Here is a 17007-nt window from a genome sequence, read left to right on the forward strand (position 1 = left end):
GGGTTGGAGTTGGTGTTGTTGTTGGGGTTGGGATTTCCACCGTTGTTGTTTCCTCTGAAACCCTCATGTCGTTTTGCCGGGTTTTGATCATAGTTCCTTCCCCTGTTGTTGTTGTTGTTATTATCCCACTTTCGCTTTTCGCTACTACCAGCTTCAAACTTAGCCTTCTCCGGCTCATCAATAATGATTTGGTTCATGAGAGTATGCGCCATGCGCATTGCTTCAGGTACATTCGGTGGCTTGGATGAGGTGACGTTTCCTTTGATAGACTTCGGGAGTCCCCAGAAGTATCTCTCCATACGCTTGAATTCCGGGGTGACCATTGTCGGACACATAAGAGCTAGTTCCAAAAATCTCCTGTTGTAACCATCAAGGTCGTTCCCAACGGCCTTTAGCTGCATGAATTCCATCTCCATCTTTTGTATTTCGGTTCTCGGACAATACTCATCAATCATTGCCGCTTTGAATTCCTCCCATGGCGTAGCATACGCCTCATCAATGCCTTTCGCTTGAGCTAACGTGTTCCACCACGTTAGCGCGCCGTCAGATAGCGTGCACGAAGCAAACTTGGTCTTGTTGTCCTCCGAACAGTTGCTAACTCGGAATACTGATTCAAGTTTCTCGAACCATCTGGTGAGACCAACCGGTCCCTCAGTTCCACTGAAGTTATGTGGTTTGCAGCTCTGGAATTCCTTGTAAGTATACCCATTTCGAACGGGTGGGATAACCAGTGGTGGTGGCGGTGGAGCTTGGAGGTTTCTTTCTGCTAGGGCTGCAGCTACACGTTCTTGGATCATCTCTTCAATTTGAGCAGCAGTAGGTGTGGATCGACCGTTAGCCATGGTGTTCTATACAAACATTTTGACTCAAGTCAAAATCCAGCATTCAATATATAATAATATAGTATATAACAACCAACATGTAAACAACACAACACATGTTAATTAAGTAACGCAAGTTGATACAAGTACCGCAAAAACACCATACTGTAACGTAAATAGAACACTTGTGCAAAAATAACATCACAAAGTTTCCATTCATTAATAATAAGTTTCATACATCATGATAGATTCGTACAATACATAAGTGAAATATGAAACTACAACTAGATTACATCATGAAATCTAAATACAAAAGTCCTACGGTGAAGGTGGGTGTAGGATGTCTAAAACCTGAGCCAACTGCTCCTCGAGCTCAGTAACCCGAGCTCAGAGGATTCCCACCTCCCTAGTCAATTCCTAATCAGTGGGAGATGGTGGGGCAGGCGGTGCTGGTGGTGCAGGTGGTGCCGGTGGTGCGGGTGGTGCTGGTGGTGCGGGTGGTGCCGGTGGTGCAGACCTCACGAAACGAGGTGCAGATGTCCCGGCTCCAGAAATAGTCAGCACGTAACGAGGTGCCTTACGTATGAGTGGGTCGGCAGGGTACGGCACAAGCCGCTTACGGGCAGTAATCCTCCGAAGCCGTCCAAAAGCGTCAGTGAAGGCACGACCTCCATTCACCCCTGGAATGACGGTGCCATCAGGACGGTACCGCTTCTTCGGCGGGGTGGAGGGTGCCTGTATAGGTATATCAGCAGGGTCCTCGTCGTCAGTGGAGTCTGATGAAGAATCATCTGATGAAGAATCGGCGGATGATGAGTCATCCGAATCGTGTGGTGGTGACAAGGGTGGCTGAACTGGCAGTCCGAAGGCGGCCAACATCTCTCTGTGTCTGAATGGCGAAATCGGCACTAAACGTCCATCTGGAGTGCGTCGGCACGACATGCACATATGGTTACGGAATGGCCCTTCCCCGAACTCCGCAGGGATCACAACACCACCGATGCGGGGCTGTGACTCCGAGGATTCGGGAGCAGACGGAGCTGGAATCTCCATAGGGCCCACGTGTCCATCAGAAGTAGTCACTGGTGCAGGCGGCTGGCTGCTAGTCCCGGAAGATGAAGCGCCGGGGTCACTCGTGCGTATCGGGATCGGTGGATCGGCAACGGTGGTAGGTGGAGTAGATGAAGAGTCTAAACTGCCCAAAACGCTAGCAGGTGGTACATCCGACATCTGAACAAGGAAAAATAAATTTTCCATGTCAGTAAGTCATAAAGCAAGCACGTATTAGGCCAACAGTTTAAATCATGTATAACAATAAGTAGCATGGCAATAACAACGAATCGTACAGAAGTAGCATGCAATCGAAAGCAAGTAATATCATGCAGTAGTGAAATCATGTAATAGCATACGGCATATAGCAGTAAAAGTGAGCAGCAGCATGCAGTAAGTTCAGCGGAAACAAGTAAACTAGCAAGTTGTAGATTAGTCCTATTAGTGAATCCTAATCGGGTCGGTCTTAGACTCACTAATGCAACCTAATTCCCTACAACCAATGCTCTGATACCAAATGTGATGCCCCGTACAAAACCATTGTGTACGAATCATCAACAACAGGATCATTACAAGGTTAAGTACTATATGCGTTTTCAAAAAGAGTTTGCATTCATAAATAAAGTGATGTCTAAACCAGAATGTTTTACAATCCAAAAGCATGCTTCACTAAGTAGAAGCAAATAATAAGTGTATGTGACCACAACGGTCGTTACAAGTCATAGTTCAAAGTACTAAAGTTTGAATGCAAAATAAAGTAGTTCATGCGATAACAACTCTAAGCAGCGGGTGTCTACAGCACGACTAGTACACAGCGGAAGCTAACCTCAAGCACCTGAGAAAAACATGCTTTAAAACGTCAACACAAAGGTTGGTGAGCTATATTTTAAGTATAACAGTATGTAAGGTAGGCCACAAGATTTCAGTACTACAAAGAGCATTTCAAAACAGTATGATAAAGTATATGTTAACCGTGGGCACTTGGTAACTAACTTAACGTTTATACCCCCTGAAAGTACACTTGGCAAGTGCGTATGTCTACGAAGTATTAAACACTCGTTAAATGCTAGCGCTACTAGCCCGAGTGGGGATGTCAAACCCTATGGATCCATATCTAAGATTCGCGTTCACGGTTCAAAAACCAATGATTAAACGTTACCGAGCTAAAGGGAATGTTTATGCCGTTGTATAACCCACACATATATAAGTTTAAGTACTCGTGCCTAGTATGTAAAACATAAAATCCGCATGTATTCTCAGTTCCCAAAATAAGTTAAAGTAAAAAGGGAATGCTATAACTCACAATGATAATGTAGTCGTAAAGTCGGTTCGGAAAAGGTGTGCAAGTAATCGGTCCGAAGGTCCTCAACCTAAGGCAAATAGTACTGTCAGTAAATCGTATTAATAGGTTTAGAAGTATGTAAATAAGGTCTTAAGGGTCATCATCATTCATCATCAAACAAAAGGCGTAAAGTAAGTTTCGTTTACGAAAGTAGTTTAAAACAAAGACTGACTTCAGTCAGTCACCACGGCCTCTACCCTTACTGAATTAAGTTGAGACCAGTGGCCATGGCTCCGCATATGAGTTCTTTAAGTGTGGTAAAATTTACTGAAGCAAAATCGTCTTCGTTTGACCGTGGTGACGGTCTAAGTGCGAGTAGGTCAGAAATTTCTGCACAACGTTAAAAGGACATAGTGACGATCGGAGGGCCATAAATCCTAAACCGTAACTCGGATTAAGACGAGTCTTATATGAAAAGTTATCTAATCGAAAAGAGCTATTTGAAAATCATAATCACAACAGCCCAGGTCTACTGTTCTGTTACAGAAACAGCAGAACAGTAGGCAGAGAACAGTAAGCAGAAAAATAATGGGTTCCGGTGGGTTTGGTGTTTGATGTTCATCATGGTTCTCATCCTTGATGCCTATAGCTTCAAGTGTACAACTCATTGATGTGTTTACATCATATTTACCAAGTTTTGACCATCATAACCCTTGTGTAATTCTAAGACATGAAGCACAACTTACTTAAGAGTTGTATGAAGTTTGATGAACCAAAGTTACATCAAAGTCTTAGATCTAACATATACATGAACTTTAAAACTAATAATAAGTTACAAACTTGAAAGTGAACTTATAAATCAAGATCTTAAGATGTAGAACATAGTTCTTAGTTAGATCTTGAAGATCCAAGACCCAAAAGTCTAGATCAAGCATAAGTATACAAAGTTATATTTAAAGAAAACTTATTTATATGTTCTTGAACTTTCAAGTTAACTTTTAGTTCAAGATTAATGAGATCAAGACTAACTTGTAGTACTTGACCATTTAAACTAATTACGTGAAATTAAAGTGCAAGAATGAAGAAGTAAGCTAAGTAAACAAGTAATTTGTTCATGGTTGTTCATACTTTAAAGATTCAAACCAAAGTTTGATCTTTAGAAAGTAAACTTTAAAGTTTACTTCATGAACTTCAAGTATGAGTTACAACACATGAACTTTAAATCTTTTGACATAATGTATGTAGAACATAACTAGAAAGTTAGTTCTTGTATGTTCTTGGAAAAACAAGATTAATATGAAGAATCAAACTAGAAAGTTTATTCTTGTAACATGAAAGTAAGTAACAACAATTAACAAGACAAGTAGTTAAACAAAATCAAGAACAAGTAACAATCAACAAATGATGATGATGGATGATTTAGGATTCGGTTTTATTAAAGAAAAAGAGAAGAAAAGAAGTCCAAGTTGCTTACAAGTTTAGAGAGAATATGTGAGAAATGTTTGAGAGAAAAAATGCAAGTAATTGTGTGTGTGTTTTTTTAGAGAGAAATGCAAGTAAACAAGTAATGAAAAAAAAGATTTTGAGTCCCCTTGGTGCCCATCTAGGCCACGGCCTGCAGCTCAAAAAAAGGGGGAAGAGTTGGTTCTTTGGTCACTAGTATGTAAGGCTTTAAAGTTGGTTAAAAGGATGGTTTACATGGGGATTAAGTGCCAACTAGATTCCAATTGAAACAACTAACTAGTTAGGCTCCTAAGTGGTACTTACACATGAAAGACTTGGGCTAAATAGTCTATTTAAGAAGTAGGGTGGGCTAATCAAGTCCATGTACAAAAGTAAAGCCCAAGTTTGTAAGTAGTTAACAAGTAATCCAATAAAAGTCCATTAATACTAATAAAGGCCCAAGTAATTAACTAATAACCATAGTTAATCAAAATAATTAATAAAATTAATCATGAATGTAAATAATACTTGAAAATATTATTCGTGCAAGTTTCGTGTGTCACAAAGACGTTCCGGGCAATTAAAAGTCAAGTACGGGCAATCATGGCAACATGTAAATGTAATAACATACATTTGTTTAATCACACGTATTAATAATAATAATTATTAATAAATAAACGTTGGAAAATCCAGGGTCGTTACAATTTCGATCTTCCACATGCTCGATCAATGCAGTACCATTATCAATCATAATATCAAGAAGATCAATCTTTTCAGTTAACTCTTTTAAACGAGCAGCTTCTACTGAACGGGAAGAGTGAATCCAACTTTTCAATTGGAATTTAAGAAGACGAAATTTAGCAACAATATCTAAACTTTTATTAATTTTGATCACGTCCCAAGTTTTATGAACCGTATCTTCAAAATCACTCCGTTCGAACCAAGAATCAAAGATTTTAAAATAAGTAGGGCCAAAATCAACTTTGTCTTGGTGCAAGTAGAGCTCTAGGTAAAACTAGACCTTTAAGGTTATCGAAAACGTTTAAAATATTATTCGTGATGAGAAAACGATCTATTTTACTGAATTTGCTACCCCGTTTGTTCCTCCATGTGAATTGAAGGCCACCTAGAGGCATATCAAACAAGTCATTAGCAACGATAAAGTTATTAAACAACCACGCCTCATTCGGACAAAAAACGGACCCACATCTCTCATCTTCATTTCTAACCGAATTCCAGTCGCCCATACATATATAATCTCCCGGGTGAGAAGAGATAAATGTAGATAGTTTGGTCCATAAATTCTCTTTATCCGACAACGACTGAGGAGCATAAACATTCACCATGTACACCTCCGAATTAACACGACACCAAGTCCCCTTTACGATGACAAAGTTATCATCGCACCATATATTACTTTTACCAAAAACATTCGGGTCCCATAAAGAGATGATTCCTCCTGAGAAACCACGTGATAAAGTTAAGGCGTAATCAAAGTTTTAATTACCCCAAAATGATTTAAGACGAGCCATATTAAAACGAGACAACTTCGATTCTTGAATACCTAAAAAATCAATATTCAGCGTAACACACAAATCTTTGATCCACTTTCTTTTATCAAACAACAACGATCCACAAGAATTTACCGATAAAATCATCTAAAAACAATATTATCGATATTACGGTTCGGCAACTTACAATGACCTTTAGGATGATACCCCAACAATTCACCAATTCCAAAAATATCTTCACTTAAATCCAAACTTTGGGACGGGACAATATCATGATTAATAATCGTAAAAGGAGTGTGACAACTAAAAGATGAAGTAATACCTTGATTCTCAATACCCTTGTTCATGGAGAAACCTGGAGCGTGGGATAAGCTAGTACTACCTTCACTGTTACCCGCGACATTAACAAATAGAGGTTTAGTCGACATAGAATTTTCATTGTCAACATCATCAACATTCTGTACCTAAACATGCACATTAGAATTGACATACTCGTGATTATGAGCTGGAACATTCAGATTAACAGTCTCTTATTTCTGAGAAGAAACATTGACACTGCTTGTCTTATTTGTATTCGAACTAGACACATAGTCATCTATCTTAATCCCTTTAAATTCCTTTAAATGATCAGAAAAAGATTGTGAGTCATCTGAAGATTGATACCCGGAAGCAATACTACCTGCCTCTTCATTTTCCACAATATCATCATCATTCTTTTCAACTTTGATTGTCGATTCAATGTCAAACAACCAAGTGCCAACCTCTTGAACAACAACCTCCACATTGTAATTGTTTATTACACCTTTACGAACCGATGAGATCGGGTGTTTGTCAAACGTAGCAATACAAACACGAGTTGTAGACAAAGGTAACTTGCAATTAGACTCGAAAAATAAGAACCTTCCGAATAGAGAAGCCACTTTTTTACCTGCGTTAGTTCCCCAAGCACACGTAGGTAAACCATTAATCTCAATCCACACAATTCGTTCATCAACTACGAACATGTCCGAGGGCTCTTTCAAGCAAGCAAACAACGATAACATGTTAGGACTAGATTTAAAGCGTGCACAAGAGTCAATAGAATCGAAAAGTAACCATACCCATAAACCTCCAATGTATTGTATCTTGAATTCGTAGAAACCTTCCACAATACATTATTGATAAATGGTAAAAAGCGTACCAATATCTTTAACCTTTGCCATGACTATATGATCAGTATCTGAGACTCTTATGATATCATCATTATTAAGAGTAAGCTTTTTAACCTGCTTTTCCCCTTTGACAGTAGAAGCATATGACTCCTCACTAACAGGAGGTTTCTTGACCGAATTCCCTGAATTATCGACGCCTGCACTAACATGAATCTTTTCTTTGGGAATCGTAGTGGTCTGTTGTCGTCTAGGAACAAAAACAGGTACATTAGCAGGTGTTTTCTGCTGTCTAGGTAATCGATTATCATGCAACGGATTAGGATTTGGTTTATCAACCTTCGACGATTCCACATGAAGGTGATGATTACCAATCCATATATCCGGCATTCGGTTTTCCATCTCCAAGACATTCTTAACGCCCATGAATCTGACAAACCCAAATCGTTTACCAGTTTTGGATCTCTTTCTTGCGACGTATACATTCGTTAAATCCCCATACGAATCAAACGTTTTTCGGAGAAGATTGTTGTCGGCCGTTTCCGGAAAATTCGTCACATAGAACGAATGTACATCGTTATCAGAATGAGTATTCCCGTTCGTTTTCACTTTGAGAAACCAACCATTATTCAAGGGGATATTACGCGTTTTACGAGCCATCGGTGAATTGGCGTCTGGACCCACCGAAGATCACCGGAGAAGAACGGCAGAAGAATGGCGCCGAGGAAAAGATCGCCCAAGAATTGCGGAGCTAAATTAAGAAATTGAAAGCAAATACTTGTAGAGGAGATCGCGTGGAGTAAGATGCTATATATAATTTTGTGATTTGTTGAGTGATTGAGGTGATTGGATCATGAAGATGGGTCGATGATGGTGAGATATACATCTGAAAGTTGTATTTTTATTCTTATTGGATCCCTATATGAATTCTTCATATGCATAGATTACGTATCCAATTATTTAACAATGGATTATGGTTATGAAGGAAACAAGTTAAAAAAATATGACTAGAACATCTTTCATACAACCTAAGAGAGGTCAACTAGAGACCTCTTCTTTTCCCCCCGAATCGTCCCCTTACTACCCCTGGCGAGTTAGTTTCTAATGGGTTAGTCACGTTTTTCAGTGTGTAAAAAAACGGCTTGATCATAAAACTAACTGAGCAATAAGAATTTTATTTGAGCTTGTCTCTAACTTGACTAATATCAAACTTAAACTCGAGTTTAAATAGCTTGTTAACGCATCTAGCTCTACCTATAAATTTGTAAAATTGTGTACATATCCTAAACTTTTATTTGTTTAAATACATTTACAAATGTTCCATAAAGGGGGATAATTATGTCTTTTGACACATGCGCTTCTAATCAAATGCAAATATCCACCAATTTGTTAACATTAACATCTACTCCGTATTTGTTAACATTAATTATTAACATTAATTATTATTATTATTATTATTAACATCTACACTAAAATAATAAGCGAAATAAACAGTGTTCAACGCGGGCTTCCTAACTCATTTTAACTATTACAATTAACATATAAGCTACCATTATGTTACTACCATCTAGATGATTGGGTCATGTTTGTCTTGCTACATAAAAATAACAATATTAACGATCATAGTCAACTACTCATTCAAGGCCAAAATTTTGCCAATAATTATAATAGGCATACCTCGACTACGAGATGAATGGCTTTAACTGCTCTGTTCTTAGTATAAAGTTATTTTATCTTTGTAAGAAAATATCCAAAAGGTTTCGTGGTGTAGTTGGTTATCACGTCAGTCTAACACACTGAAGGTCTCCGGTTCGAACCCGGGCGAAGCCATTAAATTTTTTATCATCACTTTTTAATATTTTTTCTCACATATATATCGTCACTCACTCACTGTACCGACACTATTTCCCCAAATTCATTTCAATTTTCACAAAATAATGAACAATAAACATTTGGATTTAGAAGGATTGTTGCGGAAATCATGGTATCGTTTACGTTTATCAGTTCGTAGTCCATCTAGGGTTCCTACTTGGGATGCTATTGTTCTCACTGCTGCTAGCCCTGAACAAGCTGCACTCTATCAATGGCAACTCAAACGAGCTGTACGTATGGGTCGGATCTCCGATTCTACGGTTACTCTTGCTGTACCCGACCCGAACGGTCAACGCATTGGTTCAGGTGCAGCTACTCTCAATGCCATACTTGCCCTAGCCAATTATTACAGCAATTCTCAGGTAATTTTTTTTTTTTTTTTTTTTTTTTTTTTTTTTTTTTTTTTTTTGAAAAGCAAGATAATTTTATTGATAAGGAAATGATACAAAGAGGATTACAACATGAGCAACACTAATTTGAGCGAAACTCGAGGACCTATACTAGATATAAAGTAAGAAACTAACAACATGTAGAATCAACTTAAATTTTGGATTGATTTAGAATTTCATCTGTTACTGTTTATATATGATCATTTGAAATGTTCAATTTTATATATTGGAATCATGTTATAGACAATTTAGAAACTTGAAAATTTTCATATTTATATATATTTTTTCGAAAGTCAAGTTGTTGGCATCGAATACTCTCATTTACCATGCACGCACGCGCTTTCGGGCAGGAAACCCGAACCGCATTACAGGGATCCGAACCTTAAACCATCCCGAGGGGCAGGCGGTCGTACCTGGGTCCTGAATACGGGTCGGTAAAACCTTCCCCGGGGCAATCCGGCTTTCAGGAAATAAATCCCACGGATATATTTCAGGGGAGAGACTCGAACTTGAGATCTCCCCATATATTAAAGATATACATGATGCACTGATGCAAATTTTCATACAAGTTGAAAAATCTTAGATGCCTCAGAGTAGATGCAGAGATCAAAAGTTGTGGTTTTGTTGACTTTAATGCTTCAAAATGTTATTAAATACTTCAATAGGGATATAAAAGTATAAACTGCAATAGATATGTCCTCTTATATGATCCGAATTTGTAAAAATGAATAATTCTTCCTGTTTTTGATCCTTCCTCTATACTTGTGTTTGTGTATAATGGACATGATACATTCTGCGTTGACTTTCTTAGTCAAACAGGCTTGAAATGGTTATGAATACATGCTTTGGCTAACTTTGTATTTGAGATTGTGTACTTTAGCGTTCCATGTTTAATGTAGGTTACTGTAATGTTTTCAAGTGTCTTTTTAAAGGTGTTTACACCTTTCGTCTATTTAATCAGATTCAAGAAGTTTCATCCTTGTTACTGCATTACAGCTATCTTTAATCGGATAACATTTATGCTCAACAGGTAGTAAACGACTCTGAAAATGAAGTTTCTACATCAATGATCAACTTCTTAAGTAAAAAACATATATTACTCCTTCATGCGGGTGGTGACTCTAAGCGGGTCCCATGGGCAAATCCAATGGGGAAAGTCTTTTTACCACTTCCATATCTCGCAGCTGATGACCCTGATGGACCCGTACCTTTGCTTTTTGATCATATACTTGCAATATCTTCATGTGCCCGACAAGCTTTTAGCAACCAAGGTTTATCTCATTTTATATAAAGGGCTAATATTATTCTGAAGGATTTTTCTAACTACAACCCTTAGGGCTGCCGTTAACGTGCTTTAAACAGTTGTACATAGTGGTTTCTTATTAATTTAGTGGCGGTGGTTATATGAATGTACAACTGTTTAAAGCGCGTTAACGGCAACCCTAAGGTCTGTCATTAGCAATATCTATTCTAAATTACACGTACCTTGTTTGTAAGTTCTTATTCTTACGGATTTATGTTCTTATGATTGATCCAGGTGGGTTGTTTATCATGACTGGTGATGTGCTACCATGTTTTGATGCATCTGTTATGGTGCTTCCGGAGGATACATCTTGTATAATAACTGTTCCTATAACGCTCGATATTGCTTCCAACCATGGTGTTGTTGTGGCATCAAAAACTGGGAATTCGGATGACATAAGTTCAGTTACTCGTGTTGCAAATCTGCTTCAGAAACCTAATTTAGAGGAGCTTAACAAGAATCATGCAATTCTTGATGATGGTAGGACGTTGCTCGACACTGGTATCATAGCAGTTAGAGGTAAAGCATGGGAAGATCTCGTTACACTTTCTTGTTTGAGTCAACCGTTGATCTCGGACCTTTTGAATACTAGAAAAGAGGTAAATGTTGCTAGTTTATCTTCTATCAATTACTAACTTTATGATTTCGTTTGATTGAAGGCAGACAAATAAGATAAATTTTGTATCGCACTGCTGTATTCATTGAATTTTATAGTAATAACTAACTTATGATCCTCAATGATCATTAGATGAGTTTATATGAGGATCTTGTTGCTGCTTGGGTACCTGCAAAGCATGAATGGTTACGATCAAGACCTCTGGGTGCAGAACTTGTGAGCAGATTGGGAAAACAGACAATGTATAGCTACTGTGCTTGTACGGTGAATCGTGTTTTTGATTACATAAAGTTTTTAATATTACCATTTTCAGCCGATGTTTTGGGTTTTTTCGATCTAATACTATTATGATTTTTCAACAAACATGAGATCTTATAGAGTTAATCTCTACCTTATAAATGCAGATGATTTGATGTTCTTGCATTTTGGGACTTCAAGTGAAGTTTTAGATCACTTGAGTGGGACTGGTTCAAGACTCGTTGGCCGAAGGCATCTATGTTCCATTCCCGCTACCACAATGTCTGATATCGCTGCATCTGCTATCATAATTTCAAGTAAAATTGCACCCGTTGTATCAATCGGTGAAGATTCTCTTGTATACGACTCATGTATTTCTGGTGCAATACAAATCGGATCCCTTTCTATAGTAGTCGGTGTTACTATACCCGAAAAAAACAATGAAAGTACCGAAGATCCGTATACGTTCCTTCTACCAGATCGTCATTGTCTTTGGGAAGTTCCTTTAATCGGATGCACCGAAAGGGTTATCGTATATTGCGGTCTTCACGATAATCCCAAAAACGCTGTTTCAAAAGACGGTACTTTTTGTGGAAAACCATGGGAGAAGGCTATGGCTGATCTAGGTATTAACGAAAAAGATTTATGGAGCTCGCAAGAAAAATGCTTATGGAACGCAAAACTTTTTCCCATTCTTCCATATTATAAAATGCTCAATCTTGCAAACTGGCTTATGGGTTTGGAAAATCACGACAAAAATGACTTGTTTTATAATATATGGAAAATGTCACGTCGTGTTAGTTTAGAGGAGTTACATCGATCAATAGATTTTCCACAAATGTGTTCGATCTCTAGTAACCATCAAGCAGATCTTGCTGCTAAAATTGCAAAGGCGTGTCTTGATTTTGGCTTGCTTGGGAGGAATTTGTCTCAATTGTGTCAAGAAATTATGCAAATGGAGGATTCGGGAGAAGAAATATGCACTGATTTTCTGAAATCGTGTTCAAATCTACACACACGTAGTTCCAAGATTGTTCCTAAAAGTCGAGCTTATCAGGTGCAGGTTGATCTTCTTCGTGCATGCGGTAATCATGAAAAAGCAATAGAAGTTGAGCACCGTGTATGGGCTGCCGTTGCTGATGAAACTGCTTCTGCAGTTAGATATGGCTTTAAAGGTGAGCACTTTTCTGCTGTTTTTTTAGGTCAAACCTAAGGTGGGCACTTTTCTGCTGTTTTTTGGGTCAAACCTAAGGTGGCAATTTTGATTCATTTACTTACATATTGGTTTATTTGGGTTATGTTCGAAAATTACCTTACAAAAATAACTTGCAAGTAATTACTATTACTATATTACTACATACACACTATTATTGGAAGCCCCATGAACAGTAAGTTCGACGGTGTCGTTATGACATCATCATGAGCATGACAAGTTTTCCTTAAGGTTTTTTTATTTAATTTTTTTACAAATGATTTTGGTTACCTACTATTATTGGAAGCCCCATGAATGCTAACTTTGATGGTGTCACGATGCCATCATGATCCTAATAAGTTCTCTGTAAGTTTTATTTTTTATTTTTATTTTTTACAATTGATATGGGTTATATTAAAATTTGAAAGACGATTATTGAACGATCCAGTTATAGGTGTTGAAAGTAATTACTTTACTGTATACACTATTATTGGAAGCACCATGAAAACTAACTTTGATGGTGTCATGATGACATCATCATGAGCAAAATAAGTATTTTATTATGTTTATTTATTTATTTATTTATTTTTTAATTGGTGTCATGATGTTTTATCATAAATTTATTTATAAATTAATCAAATATATATATATATAAAAAAACATTTTTTAAAAAAAAACTTTTTGTGACTATATTTATCGTTAATTTGTGTATTGTAGTTATAAACTAATAAAATTGTGTTTAAGGGTATAGTTTTACAACATTTCCCGCGGCAACGCGCGGGTACATTCCCACTCGTTAGGTCAAATGGGTTGAACATTTGAAAGGGTCGGTCAAAAGTTCCCCATTGGGTATTCTTACTTTTGTATATTCTTTTATAATCATATTACAGGGTAACATTACTAATAAAATGGAGTCTTTTGACCTCTATGAAAATGAACCATTTTGACACATAACTAACTGCCTGTTTTACCACCTCTGGTAACTTTCGGTTACTGCAGAGCATCTTTTTCAATCCTACAGTCAGACAGCTTCCAATGGACATGAAATTACTAATGTTGGACATTCGAATCAAACTTTTTGCCACAAAAAAGTCAAAGTCGAGTTACCCGTTCGAGTTGACTTTGTTGGCGGTTGGAGCGATACTCCACCATGGAGCTTAGAACGTGCTGGCTGTGTCCTAAATATGGCAATAACACTAGACAATTCTCTCCCAATTGGAACCATTATCGAAACCACACAAACACGCGGTTTATCAATTACTGATGATTCTTCAAACGAGTTACACATCGAAGATCTCTCTACAATTGCAACCCCGTTTGACCACAACGACCCGTTCCGGCTCGTCAAATCCGCTTTACTTGTTACAGGTATCGTTTATGACAAGATCCCGATATCCACGGGTTTACGGGTCAAAACGTGGGCCCGCATACCTCGTGGAAGTGGATTGGGGACTTCTAGTATTTTAGCTGCGGCTGTTGTGAAAGGACTTCTTCGTATTACTGATGGAGATGAAAGTAATGAAAATGTAGCGAGACTTGTTTTGGTACTTGAACAGATAATGGGCACTGGAGGAGGTTGGCAAGATCAAATAGGCGGTTTGTATCCAAGTATAAAGTTTACGACCAGTTTTCCAGGAATACCCTTGCGACTTCAAGTATTTCCCCTTTTGGCTTCTCCTAAATTAGTTACCGAGTTGCACGAACGGTTGCTTGTTGTGTTTACCGGTCAGGTAAATTGTTCTTTCATTTTTTTTTTTTTTTATCAGAATCTTGATATAATAATAAATTTTAGCTAGTAGTAGGGGCAAAATGGGCATATGGGATCAACCCACCAACATTTTGTTTCTTTTTTATTGAGATTTAATTGCTACTGCATTAATTATAATTAAAAAAAAAAAAAAGAAGTCTTGGTACAAGTCTACAATAATAATAATAATCTGAACCTTGAAGCTTAACAATCAAGAGATTGTATGCACTTTGAAAATGGACTTTCGGTGCATTTCTACATGTTTGACCCATTCCCTTTTTTGCCATTTTTTTGAGTTGACCCGTTTCAGATAAAACACGACTCAAATCGATCATTCATAAGTAAATTAGTTAAAGTTGTGTCACCTCTCTAAATCTTATAAATATTATTGTTATTGTTATGTTGACATGAACAATCATTATTTGATTATCTTCTACCTGGACTTATGTTATACACATCTGCAAATGCAAGCGTACATTTTTAAGCTGGCGTTCAATATTTGGTTTCAAACTGATTTACCCGAAAACCACACCGTATGAAAACCTAAAATTTTCAAACTGAATATGATGAATTCGGTTTCGGTTCGGTTTTCAAATTTGAATTTGGTTCTCTGTTTAACTGAATTCAACTTATAGTATATTTAATTATTAATATATATCGACTAAAAATTGATCTTAAAATCAAAAGTCGAATTATTTTTATGATTATGTTGGTTAAATTATGATTTTAATTTTTCGTTTTTAACAGAAACCAAACCCAATTTTCGGATCGATTTCAGTTTTGAATTTGAATTCGGTTTTGCCAAACAAATTGAACCGATGAACACCCTAAAAATTTTGTTATCACAGTGATTCACATTAAGTATATTCTGCAAAACCACCTTGCAGGTTCGTCTTGCACACCAAGTGCTCCAAAAGGTAGTAACTCGTTACCTGCAAAGGGATAACCTTCTTATATCAAGCATTAAACGCCTTGCTGAGCTGGCAAAAATTGGAAGAGAAGCTTTAATGAACTGTAACATAGATGAACTCGGAGACATAATGATGGAAACTTGGAGATTACACCAAGAACTCGATCCCCATTGCAGCAACGAGTTTGTTGATAGTCTTTTTGCTTTTGCAGACCGTTATTGTTGTGGGTACAAACTTGTTGGTGCCGGTGGAGGAGGTTTTGCACTCCTACTTGCTAAAAATGCCGAAAGTGCCCTTCAATTGCGAGATGCACTTGAAGAAAATAACAAGTTTGATGTTAAAGTTTATAAATGGAGCATATGTTTAGAGAGCCAGTGAGAAAGTTTATTATTAACTCATGTGTAAGTACATATGTTACATGTAAGGATGTTTATGTGTGCAGGATGGTATAGATGTTAAAATACAATGCAAATTTGGTATTAGTAGATGTATATATGAAAATATCTAGATATTAAAATGTAAAAGAAATATCTAGATATTAATGAGGAAAAATCTAGATGTTAAAATGTAAAAATCTAGATATTTTTATGTGGTAAAAATATCTAGATATTTATTCATGGAAAAATCTAGTGTGTAGAAGTTTCCATGGAGTAGTATAAATAAGGGTGAGGATTTCATTAGTAGAGTGTGAAGTAAGTTGTGAGAGTTGTGAGTAAGAGTGAAATAAGAAGTGAGTTGTGAAGAAGAGAAGAAGAGTATGAGTTAGCGAAAGTAGAGAAGAGAAAGCTTGTAAGTAATATTGTAATTGTAATTTAATATAAGTGTTTTTGTTAAGTTTCCCGGTCAAGCCTTAGTTTGTGTTTAAGTTCTTAGTGCACTTTTGTTGTTCTTATTATATGGTCGGCTCTGCCGCCTAAGTAATACATGGTCGGTTATACCGCCTAAAGATATATGGTCGACACTGTCGCCTAAGTACATTGTGCACTAAGGATTTATAAAATTAAAGGCTAAACAACGCCAAAGTGTTGGTGTAGTGAGTCTTGTATAGTCTAGATCCTCTATAGTGGGTATGTTAGGCTCGTCGAAGCTTCCAACAATTGGTATCAGAGCGGGTCGTTCGGGACCATTTCTAGTGGAGGAAATCGGTAAACGTTGGACGTTTACATCGACTTGTTTTCACCAAGGCTCTAAGGGAGATTCTGTCGGAGCACAATTAGGAACTGTGAAAGCTCATCGGTCAGGGACCAAGCTTATTGGACGTTGGACGTCATGATGGCAGATCTTGCAAGTACGAGCAGTGGAATCAAGAGTCTCAATAACCACAACTATGGTTATTGGCGGACCTGTATAGAATCCTACTTACAAGGACAGGATTTATGGGAAATAGTTGCTGGCAGTGACACAACGGCTCCACCAAAAGAAAATGCCGAAGCCTTGAGAAAATGGAACATCAAGGCCGGGAAGGCTTTATTTATATTGAAGACT

At 37.4% G+C, this 17007-nt stretch overlaps 1 protein-coding gene and 1 non-coding gene across 2 annotated transcripts; both read left to right on the top strand.

The window, feature by feature from the left end:
• The first annotated feature begins 9011 nt into the window (after positions 1-9011).
• Positions 9012-9085, top strand: TRNAV-AAC (transfer RNA valine (anticodon AAC)). Its single transcript has one exon. It is a non-coding gene; the product is annotated as a tRNA-Val (tRNA).
• Positions 9086-9174: 89 nt separating this feature from the next.
• On the top strand, positions 9175-16027 carry LOC139872675 (bifunctional fucokinase/GDP-fucose pyrophosphorylase). Its single transcript, XM_071860608.1, has 7 exons — positions 9175-9489; positions 10547-10787; positions 11054-11418; positions 11568-11694; positions 11840-12847; positions 13864-14594; positions 15499-16027. Exons 1-7 carry the CDS (start codon positions 9193-9195, stop codon positions 15898-15900), a joined length of 3171 nt encoding a protein of 1056 aa, XP_071716709.1. The 5' UTR covers positions 9175-9192; the 3' UTR covers positions 15901-16027.
• The last annotated feature ends 980 nt before the right edge of the window (positions 16028-17007 follow it).

Source organism: Rutidosis leptorrhynchoides, chromosome 1 (genome assembly GCF_046630445.1).
Source record: "Rutidosis leptorrhynchoides isolate AG116_Rl617_1_P2 chromosome 1, CSIRO_AGI_Rlap_v1, whole genome shotgun sequence".
Classification (NCBI taxonomy): domain Eukaryota; kingdom Viridiplantae; phylum Streptophyta; class Magnoliopsida; order Asterales; family Asteraceae; genus Rutidosis; species Rutidosis leptorrhynchoides.

What these genes read in the sequence shown, in the direction of transcription:
- LOC139872675 (XM_071860608.1), top strand. Translation starts at nt 9,193, where the DNA reads ATGAACAATAAACATTTGGATTTAGAAGGATTGTTGCGGAAATCATGG. An exon ending in ACAAGCTTTTAGCAACCAAG is followed by an intron (nt 10,788 to 11,053) that starts GTTTATCTCATT and finishes TGATTGATCCAG; the next exon opens with GTGGGTTGTTTATCATGACT. An exon ending in AGTTAGATATGGCTTTAAAG is followed by an intron (nt 12,848 to 13,863) that starts GTGAGCACTTTT and finishes CGGTTACTGCAG; the next exon opens with AGCATCTTTTTCAATCCTAC.